At 37.3% G+C, this 11615-nt stretch overlaps 1 protein-coding gene and 1 pseudogene across 1 annotated transcript; one reads left to right on the top strand and one right to left on the bottom strand.

The window, feature by feature from the left end:
• The first annotated feature begins 230 nt into the window (after positions 1–230).
• Positions 231–8810, top strand: LOC132059739 (polygalacturonase At1g48100-like; annotated as a pseudogene).
• On the bottom strand, positions 8714–11323 carry LOC132061342 (disease resistance protein RGA2-like). Its single transcript, XM_059454179.1, has one exon. The coding sequence runs from the start codon at positions 11321–11323 to the stop codon at positions 8714–8716; it is 2610 nt and encodes an 869-aa protein (XP_059310162.1).
• Positions 11324–11615: the final 292 nt, after the last annotated feature.

The raw sequence follows: 11615 nt of genomic DNA, 5'->3' as shown, positions 1-11615 counted from the left end.
AATACTCCCCCCGTCTCAATTTAAGTGTCTTAGTTTGACTGGGCACAAAGTTTAAGAAATAAAAGGAGACTTTTGAATCTTGTGATCCTAAATTAAAGATGTGTTGTAGTGTACTATAATGTCCTTTAAATCTTGTGGTTTTAAATTTGTCATGTGAGATGTTTAAATTATTAACTTACTAAATATAAAAAGAGACTCTTTTTAGGACATGCCAAAAGAAAAATAAGACACTTAAATTGAGACAGAGGGAGTACAAAAAAATAAGTTCAGGGGAGTAAATAATACGAAAAAAAGTAAGTTCAGGGGGATTTAGGTGTGCAGTTGACAATTTCACCAAAATTTATATTAGGAGTGTTTCTATTCTTTATTCCAATTTAATCAAATTGCACCTCCAAGTTGGATCAAAGTTAACTGTGCACCCCATGACGAAATATTTAAACTTCCATATGCCGAAAATAAACTCCTAACAGCCAACCAAAAATCACATAAAGGCATGTAACAATTAATAAAAAGGAAAGCGCACTTAGAAGTTAGAATCTTGGCTTATCCTTGTACAGTTCTCATTAATACTTTGTGCGTTCCTTCCTATATAAATCACAAGCACCTAGCTCCTTTGGCTAATTTAAAAGAAAATTTAGTTACTCAACTGTCCCCTCTACCAGACAAAATGACAGGTTTTAGTTTGAGAAGCTTCACATCTCTGCTAATTATCATTGCATTTCTTGTTTGGTCATCAAATATAGAAACATGTAATGCCAGAAGAGGCCGGCATTGGAGAAAAAGCACAACGTTCTCCACTTCTTTATACAAGAAGAAAGGGAGCAACCACCATAACAATGGCAAGTCAAAGACAAAACAAAACAACACCACAACCATCACTCTCACCTTCTCTACCCAACATGCCCACCATTTTTAATGTGAGGGACTTTGGTGCCAAAGGGGATGGAAAGAGTGATGATACTAAGGTAAGTTTTTAATTTTCATCCATCATGACCAGTGTTGTCAAAGGTGCGCTTAAGCACCGCAGCGAGGCGCAAAACATGTTGAGCATTTGCCTTGTTTACAGTGGCAGAGCCACATGTGCTTGAGGGGTGTCAACCGACACTCCTTTTGAAAATTGCACTGTGTAGTTAGATAAAAATATTTTTTATGGATATATATTACATATTCACACCTCTTGACTTATTCGTGGATTTACTTTTTATTTTATTTTGACACCCCTTAATAAAAATTTTGGTTCCGCCACTGCTTGTTTAGTGGGCGCTTCAGTGTCTTCATGAAGGCTAGCTCTAAGGCACAATTTTCCTTGACAATGAGGATAATCCTGAAAAAGCGACACCAATTGATATTTCACTTTATCATAAACTTTTTTCAGTTTCTTTGTCTATATATATATTTGTTATTCATGCTTATAATTAATAGTCTTGGAGTATACACACATGTTTGTTATTTTCCTCTAGTTGCGTCTTTCTTCATTGCTTTACTTGCGCTTAAAGCCCCAGTAAACCTTAGAACTTTTTTTGTGCTTTTCGTCTTTGATAACAGAAAAAGAAATACAAACAGAACCACACCAAAGAATCTATTCAAACTTATCCTGTCCCTGCATGCAAGTATCAACTCTCATATGAATCAAAGCATCCACAAAAGTAGAACTAGTGATGCATGGGCAAAGAGAATGAATAACTTCCTTTTATCCATTACATCTTCGTATTCCTCCGATCCGTTTTGGGAAAAGTTGGTTTGGGGGAGATTAGGCAATTGTCAGTTTCAGCCATTTGGTTACAGAAATAGCAACTCCAAAAATCTTGAACTACATGCAGTTCAATTGGCTTCAATATATAACACTCCAACTTAGGAATAACGTAATTTTTTCCATTCTCATTGGAGCTCCATGTTTAAAGGCACACCAAAACAACCTAAAACTGTCAGTTCATTACTGTCAGCTTATAAACCTGCAAACAGCTCTTATTGGGTGTCCCTCATATAGAATAAAGAAAAAGGTTCTTTTGTCTTGTAGAAGAGAGTCTCACGGGTCACCAATTTTTTATATATACATAATAATGTCGAAGAAGTTCTGAGATTTGTCATGAATAATTTAATCTCTATAGGACAAAAATTTAGTGATTGAAAAAAATTCCAAACTGCTTTTATTTAACGGCTCTTACAGAAATAGAAAAAATAAATAATTTATGTGACACTTCTTCTTTTTTAGTTCCTGTTAAAAAATGACACTTTCTATATTTAATACTCCTAACAATTAACTATAAAATATTCACTTTACCCTTAATGAAATGATCTATTATCACAGAAGTATATATACTTATTTTAAACCATAAATTTTAAAAAATTTTATTTCTTTTTAAAATTCCGTACTCAGTCAGACATCATATGATAAATTGAGACGGACGAACTACTCCATAAAAGTGAGTTTACGCCAACAATAAAACTAAGTTGTTGCCAAATATTGAATTTTGCCAACTATATTATTTTTGTTGCCAAAAGAGCTGTTCCCATTTCTGTACTTTCTCGTAGTGCCTCTAGATCCACTCCTGACCACCTGAAAGCAGAATAAACCAGGATTCTCTCTTCTTTTATTTCCCTTTTCTCTGAGAGAGATGTCGTCACACACCGACCTGGGCAATCACTAGCTACAATCGATGGAATTTTGATATTCATAAAAAAAGCCGCCTGAAGCCCCACCCGAGAAAGTTTTCGCATGGGCTCATCATTTGATGCAGAACCGATGCGAGAGGGAGAAGCGGACATTGATAGCTTTCAAAAGTTATTGGGTTCCCATGAACCGTATATAGGCCTCTAGATCAACCCCTGACCACCTAAAAGCAGTAACAACATAGCTAAAAAACCAAATAGGAGTAACTTAAATGATTGACATTGTAATACACTATTATGTCACTTTTACCTGCAGTAATAGGTCATTTACCAAAATTTGTAAGTTACCAATCTATGATTTCTATGCATGTTTACTTGCAATTGGCTCTCAAAATGACATGATAGTATATATATACACTACATCTTTTACACTGTGTGTATAAGTTGTACTTCAACAACAATATACCACTAATGTTAAAACTGCTAATCTTTGACATGAAACCCAGGCGTTCGAAGCCGCATGGGAAGCTGCTTGTAAAGTGGAAGCATCAACAATCTTCATCCCATCAGAATATGTATTCCTTGTCGGACCCATTTCATTCTCTGGTCCATACTGTCAGCACAACATTGTATTTCAGGTAACTCATTGTATAGTTTGTCCGCAGACATGTGAAAGTAGCAAGTAGCTATAAAGGGCAGCCCGGTTCACAAAGCATTCCGCTTTAGCAGGATCTGGGGAAGGGCCGCACTCCAAGGGGTGTGATGTAAACAACCTATTGCTTCCACAGCTTGAACCCGTGACTATAGCTCACATGGAAACAACTTTACCGTTGCTCCAAGGCTTCCCTACAAATAGCAAATAGCTATAGCTATACCAATAGTTCTTAATTCTGCTCTCTTTCACAATGCAATTACAGAAATAAAACTGACCGCAACATTTTTCTGTAAAGTAATTAGGACATTCATGTGGCATCCCGGCTTAGATCATCACATAAACATTCATGATGCAAATTCATAATTTTGAGAATTTATTCATAGTAAACCACTCAGCATTCAAACTCCATTACTAGTTTCAGCCTTAAAAACTGTAGAAAAGAAGATTCATGTAGAATTCCAAGGTGTCGTACCTGTTATAAATCGGGCTTTATTTTAATTTTTGACCAGTTGGCCGAAATTAATTATGGGCGCTAGCAAAAACATACAAACGTATACACTGATGATGTATATTATATGTATATTCTGGTATACGATATGTATATTATTTGTATATTTGTACTTCCTATACATTACATATTGCCAGCTATTATTTTTTGAGCGATCCAAAATGGTAATTATCCCTTTTAAATCCTCACCCCCTCCTTTTTTTTCTTTCTTTGCAGATAGATGGAACGATCATAGCTCCGGCAGATGCCAATGCTTGGGGTTCAGGTCTTTTACAATGGCTTGACTTCACAAAACTGGTCGGAATTACAGTTAAAGGAAGCGGCAAGATTGATGGAAATGGTGCAGTTTGGTGGAAAGATACCCAATTTGTTGATCCTATAGACAATGAATCGAAATTAATTATCCCATCAAACAGCACCATGCAGAGAAATCTTCCAATTCCTGTAATTTTTGATCCTCCGCAATTTCTTTTCCATAAGTTGTTTCATTTTCTGTTCCTCCTAATCACTGTCCAATATTTCTGGCAGCTAAACAGCTCCCTTGGTGGAAGAATGCCACGCATTAAGCCAACAGTAAGGACAAAACATCAGGACACATTTTTTTGGCCATAAAGTGTTCTGAGAATTTTTTAACTTGATACTGTTGCGATGCAGGCTCTTAGATTTTATGGAAGTTTCAATGTGACAGTCACAGGCATTACAATTCATAATAGTCCACAGTGTCATCTCAAGTTTGACAACTGCATCGGGGTATCAGTATACAATTTCAGTGTCTCATCACCTGGTAATAGTCCTAATACAGATGGAGTCCACTTACAGAACTCTAAAGATGTCCTTATCCGCAGTTCCAATGTTTCATGCGGTAATTAATTTCGATTTCTAATTTACCTCGGTTTCTAGTCTTTCACTCAACCAATTGAAGAAAATACAGGCCTCTTTACTGGGTGTGTGTATATATATATATATCTACTATTTAGACTTTCAGTAGCACGGTCGAGGATCCAACCAGCAATGGCAGCAAATCCTAATCTTGTCATAATGTAAAAGAGCAATCACAACACAGAATTAGACCTTTAGCCCACAAACCGTTTCATATTTTGATGTATGCATGTTAGTTCTATTTCATGATTTCATCATCTTCAGTTCCTTAAAAATTGCTAAAACATGTTCTAAACGTAAATAAGACCTTATGGAAGCTAGATATTTTAAAAACAAAAAAAGCCAATAAAATGGCTTCCTATAATGAGTGCACAGATGTCAGTACCTGGAAAATACACTAACCATCACGCTTTTGCTTCGTGCAGGAGATGACTGTGTCTCAATACAAACTGGATGCACGAATGTATATATACACAATATAAATTGTGGGCCAGGACATGGAATAAGCATTGGAGGCCTTGGGAAAGATAATACAAAAGCTTGCGTTTCAAACGTCACTGTGAAAGACGTCATTATGCATAACACAATGAACGGTGTGAGGATTAAGACATGGCAGGTACGGATACATTTGACAAACAAAACTATCTGTTTGGAAGCTCAACTATGTGCTTTCACAAGACAACCAATTAGTAGAAATTTTTCAACATTGAAGAAGCTTTTGTGCTTTCAGTCAAATGTTTCTTCTTTAAGGACAAACTGGTATTGGAGTCCCAATATTCAAATAATCTTACATTTCTTGTTCAAGGACAGACAGCTATTGGAGTTCCAATATTCAAATAACCTCTTCTCTAGTTTTGTGCTGGATAGGTTTTATTAGCTAATTCCAGTATTTTGATACAGAGCATTCATACAACCAGGGGTATTGAAAAAACAATTTTGTCTGAAAAATCATTTTCTCTGTGCAGGGTGGATCAGGGTCGGTGCAAGGACTGATGTTCTCAAACATACAAGTTTCTGAAGTCCAAATGCCAATTGTAATTGATCAGTTATATTGTGACAAGAACAAATGCCAGAACCAGACATCAGCAGTGGCTTTATCAGGAATAAACTATGAAAAAATAACAGGAACATATACGGTAAAACCCGTGCATCTTGCATGTAGTGACACTATGCCCTGTATAGAGGTGACCTTGACAGACATCAAACTAAAGCCAATACAAGAGCAATACCACATGTATGACCCATACTGCTGGCAGACCTTCGGAGAGTTATATACTCCTACTGTCCCTCCAATTGAATGTCTACAAGTTGGCAAGCCATCAAGCAGCATGACTCAAGCTGATTATGATCAATGCAAAGTATAGTGACACATCTATTATTATCATTTATATATTTTGGTGTTCTTATTCGTGTGGCCGGCAAGGTTTTGCTGACCCCTATTACACCATAAAGAACATGAGTGCTGATTCTTACTAGGATTAGAACATAGAATATGTGTTTCTTTACAAGCATTACTTGACTGTGGGGGTAAACTATAACTTTTAATAGCTGGGATTTCTATAGTAAGGTATGTTAAGACACTTTCCTTCATGCAAACTGTCCGCTGAAGTTTGTCAGAATGATTACTCCACAATAGTATGCTAGCAGAGGCAGATCCAGAATTTGAAGTTTAGATTTCCTATCACGACCTCAAATTAATATATAATAATAGGAGGGTTCACAATCAAATACTTATCTTAATACATATACAAGTTCTAGGCAAAAGCCTGGGTTCACGTGAACCATTAATTTATAAGCTAGGTCCGCCAATGTATGCTAAAGATACATCAGTGTTCAAGATATACCAGTTTCGATCAAAAACACAAGGATTTATGTCTCCAGACATTCCTTTTTCTTCAAATCTTTGATCACTTTGGGGACCTAGAAATTGGTGTGGTAAAGAAATGCAAGAGTCCAATCAATTTCGAATCTATGTGTGGTTCAAGAGCTTTAATGCAACATCCATCTTGCAGGAGCTACCTTGTTATCATGCATTGAAATAATCAAAACGACTTTGGAAACCACCTAGTTATAGCATGCCATCTAGATTCTGCAAAATGGTTAGGCCAATGATGTGTATGACAGACCTGGACTCCTTCAATCCTATTAGCTCAAAGATCTCTTTTCACCACTTTTTCAACAATCAAATGAGAAATATCCTTACACATGCTGATCATATTTCATCTAACACGTTTTCCCACTAAATGATGGTTAAGAAACATCAATAGAAATTCTGTGCTGATTTTTCCTGTAAACCACTCACTTAGCATTGAGTAGAGAAGATATATTTGTTGAATAGATAGTCCACCTCTGATCATGACCTTATGCGAATAGACTCCAAAAGGAGTGAAAATCATAGATCTCTTCAGATAAAGCATGGGTATGCTTCCACTTTCACATTACTTGCCTATTTGAGTACAACAACAACAACATACCTAGTGTAATCCCACAAGTGGGGTCTGGGAAGGGTAGGATGTACGCAGACCTTACCTCTACCTTGTGGGGTAGAGAGGCTGTTTCCGATAGACCCTCGGCTACTTGCCTATTTGAGTAGAATACAAAATCTTCTATTTATGAAGTCTATTGTAGCAGCAGAAACTTTGACCAAGGGAGATGAGCTCATACCCTAATATCCAAGAAAAAGCCGAATTCAAATTCTTGAAACCAAGTATTGTGAATTTTACCGCTCATCAATATTTATCCAAAAAAGGAAAAGAAAGTGACATAAGTACTTCAAATTACAAGGAACTAACGTAATAAGAAAAGAATAAACCCATGGCAGGAGATATATATATATATATATAGAGAGAGAGAGAGAGAGAGAGAGAGAGAGAGACTAACCGGATCGCATGCTAGAGCAGGTGCACTAAAGAAGCCTTCATTGAATGGATTCTGAAGAGAAGTACAGTTAAGCATGTTGATTTTCTGTATTGAAGGGAGGTTGTCTAACTCTGTCATGTTGGCAATCTTGACATTTCAAAAGCCAAATATATTCTAAATTTGATACTGATGGGAGTGTTTGACAGTTCTCACAATCATTACATGGGTGGACTGGTCATCGATGATGTTAGTCACGTTCATTTCCGTAAATAAGCAGACGGAAGTGAACTCAGAAAGGATAGACAAGTTTTAATAGGAACACATTTTTCTATTTTCAAGCAGGTGAACAAGGGTAGTGAAATTTATCATAGTTTTTATGTTTCTTTAAGTTTTTCAGTCCGAACAAGAATGATATATCTATTAGTCCCTTTCTTGTTTCCTTCTAGAACTCACAAAGTGCAACCATATATTTTCTTGGTTCCAGATCGGATAACATAAAATGAGCTTAAATGAAGAAGTCAGGATTCATATAGCCAAACCCAACTTGTTTAGGACTGAGGCATAGTCGTAGTTTTAGTATATTGATGTTTGACAAAAATCAATTTGAATTAATTAAAATATTGGAGATTTTTTATTAATTCAAATCTGTTGAAAAGAGAGGAAATGAACATTCAAGAAAACTTTTACACATTAACATACTCTGCCCAGAAAATTTACTTGTTTGGTGAGAAAATTTTGAAGGTAGAGTAACTGAATGCAATAGAACTAAACAAATAATACACACTAAAAACCAAAAATACAAATAAGTAAAATAAGAATTAGCATCATTTATAAACTTTAAGGCATTGGCCTTTCAAATCACATCCTTCTCTCAAACTTTCCAGATGATCGGAAGGTACTCATGGGAGCTCATTATTAAGCAGTATGCAGTCAAATAATTACTTAAATTTTAAGAAGAAAGCAATCATTCTAATTCATGTCCTATTCTAGTTGAAAGGGACTTGGAAGAACAAAAGCCAGAGGGGCATACAAAAGATTGTCTCAGACATTAAGTGATTTCTCAGGAAAGAATACATATGTCATGAATATTACTTCCATTTGTTCCTAAATTGACAAAGGAATTGAAGAACGCAACCAGTGTGAGGATACAAAGAATTTGTGTTCATATAGAAAGCTAGAGGCATACCCATATAAAGATAAGATCATCTGATGAATACTCTGTCAATAATAATCTTTGGGATATGATCTATCTTAGATTTATCCATGCTTTGACATGCTTCACTCAATTTCGGGCAGCTATCAATAGTCAGCACTTTCAAGTTAGTCAGGCCATGCATTCCTTCAGGCAAGGAAGATAGCTTGCGGCATTCTGAAACTTCAATCGATTCGAGTGATGTGAGATCTCTAAGCCACTCAGGAAAAGACATGAAGTTGGGACACCTGTCGACCCTCAAGTGTCGTAAAGTACAAGCTGCACCTTCTAGCCACCGAGGCAAAGAAATGAAATGAGGCAGCCCAGAAACAACCAATAATTGAAGGCTCCTGAGGCATTGTACATCTTTCGATTCTAACTGTGGTAACCCCCCAATAACGAGGGATCTAAGCATCTTAATACCTTCAATATCCTGCCACTCCAACAAAGTTAGCTCTTCACAATCAATAATGGATAAGCTTTTAAGAGCAGTAAGGTACTTCATACTGCTTGGGAGAAATGTCAGCCTTGGGCAGTCCACAATAGTCAATGTCCTGAGGCTAGTTAGATGTTGCAGTCCATCAGACAAAGATATGAGATTCTTGCAGCTGTAAATGTATAGAGATCGAAGAGCACGCAAGCATCCAATTATCTTGTCAGAGAAAACTTCTTGTCTGGTCGTCATGTACAAATGCCTCAAGTTGATCATGTTCTCTGTGTAACTAGGTAAAACTTCTAGTTTTGTGCAATAAGCAACTCGAAGAGTTTGCAGGCTCTGCAATTTGCATACCGCATTGGGTAGTGAGCTAATGTAGCCATTTGCACTAACATCAAGATATTTTAAGTGCTTCAATTCCTCTATGGAGTTTGGCAATACCTCAAAGCATGAGTCACTCAAATCAAGTAACAGTAAATATTTGAATCTTGATATGCAAGCTTCGACAAACGATGTGCTAGTAGGACCAACTCCTTGGACTGGAAAAAAGATGGTACGCAGCATACTATGTTCTGATAGGGAGCTCGGGAGCTCCTTCCCTGAGAGATCATAATCAGAAAGTGCAATGTGTCTGACATACTTGGAAATATTTTGGGAATGAGATACTATAGTTGAGCATTCGCCATCCACTACTGCCTCCGCAATATAATGTACTAGGTCATGCATTTTGCAAACCGAGATAAACAAGGGATGAGTTCCTTCCATCTCCTGAAAAAATGACCTTGACCTCAACTCCTCGAAATACTGCAAGCCAATTTCTTCAGGCTCGTGGAATCCAGTTGAAGGATGGATTAACCCTTGTGCCATCCACAATTGAATCAGTTTATCTATCTGGATGTTGGAATCCAGGAAAACAGAGCTATAAGCCAGACAGACTTTCAAGTAACAGGGCAACTTTTCATAGCTAATTTTCAATGCTGACAAAGTGCTGATAGCGTTATTACCTGAGTCCCATATACGATGATCCCTTATCCATTCCCAATGACATAGTGACGTCTCTTTGTACAGAGAACTTCCCAAGACAACTGCATCTAACGGAATGCCTTCACATTTCTTCGTGATTTCAGCACCAATTCTCAAAAGATTAGGATTGGTTTGAATCTCTTCACCTTCCCCGGAAGCCTTTCTCAAGAATAAAGCTAGACAATCGTCATCCAAGATGCCACCTAAATTGTAAGGAGGAACTGTGCCTGTTATCGAAGCTACGGATTCACTACGTGTAGTCACAAGTATCATATTTCCATGTCCACCAGCTAACAAACTCTTTAACTCATTCCACTGTCCTTCGTTGTCAATCCAAAGGTCATCTAAGACGAGTAAATAAGTCCTTTTGAGCAAAACCTTGCAAAACACAGCCCGCAATTCTGCCTCATTCAGATTCCTTAAATCTGTGACTTCATTTCCTGAGGCAGATTTGATAACTTTCTCAACTAGCTTGTTCACATCAAATACACGCGATGCATTCACCCATATCCGCAGCTGGAATTGCCTCATTACCCTGGCATCATTGTATACCATTTTTGCCAGAGTAGTCTTTCCAATACCTCCAATTCCAAACACCGGTACAACAGATATAGCTGATTCATTTCTCAACCCCAGCAAGGCTTCCACAATTTTCTCTCTATCATTTTCCCTTCCAAATACATCGATACGTTGGACTGGATATGGCCTGTGCATGAGAACCCTCTCATGTTGATTGGAAAGCCCTAACAGACGCAAGTTAGGTGTCCAATAAATTTGAAGTTCAGCTAATCTACTGTTCAAACTTCTGATTCTTGAACCTATCTGCACTCGTATTTGGCTTTGCAAAGTGTTTGACCTTTGATAATTTAAGCTACAGAAGAAATTTTTCACCTTTGATAATTTAAGTCTTTGAAGAGGCTGTATTTGGCTTTGCAAAGCGTGAACTTCAAGTTCATCAAAGATCTTATCAGCTTCAGAAAGTGCATCCCTTAGCAACTCCACCCCTTGGTTCTGGTCATGGAAGGTTTCTTGCATTGCTGACTTCAGATGCTGCTGCATTTGGTCAAGCTGACCTTGCAAATTCCATCTCAAGGCCATTTCACAAACTCGTTTCGAGCTTATCCTCTCCAGAATCTCATGTGCAGTGAAAGCTATCTCCATATTGACAAAGGAGAAGCTAGACGTTAATGGCTGCTATCACTGTTTATTATTACTGCTTTTTCATCACTCCTTGAGCCGGGAGTTTATCGGAAACAATATCTCTACCCATCATAAGGTGGGGCGAGGTATCATCTACCCTTCCTGCATCTCTACCCATTGCGTGGGATTATACTTGGTATGTTGCTGTTAAAGCTAGATGTTAATGATAAATCGGAAATGTTGTTTCCAACTTTGGGCCCAATAGTGATCTACATACGGAAAAATAAAAATACTTAGCTGAACTGTGAATCTT

Source organism: Lycium ferocissimum, chromosome 6 (genome assembly GCF_029784015.1).
Source record: "Lycium ferocissimum isolate CSIRO_LF1 chromosome 6, AGI_CSIRO_Lferr_CH_V1, whole genome shotgun sequence".
Taxonomy (NCBI): Eukaryota; Viridiplantae; Streptophyta; class Magnoliopsida; order Solanales; family Solanaceae; genus Lycium; species Lycium ferocissimum.
This window is presented reverse-complemented; position numbering and strand designations above follow the sequence as displayed.

Excerpts from the sequence above, each read along its gene's own strand:
- LOC132061342 (XM_059454179.1), bottom strand. The coding sequence starts at position 11,323 with ATGGAGATAGCTTTCACTGCACATGAGATTCTGGAGAGGATAAGCTCG.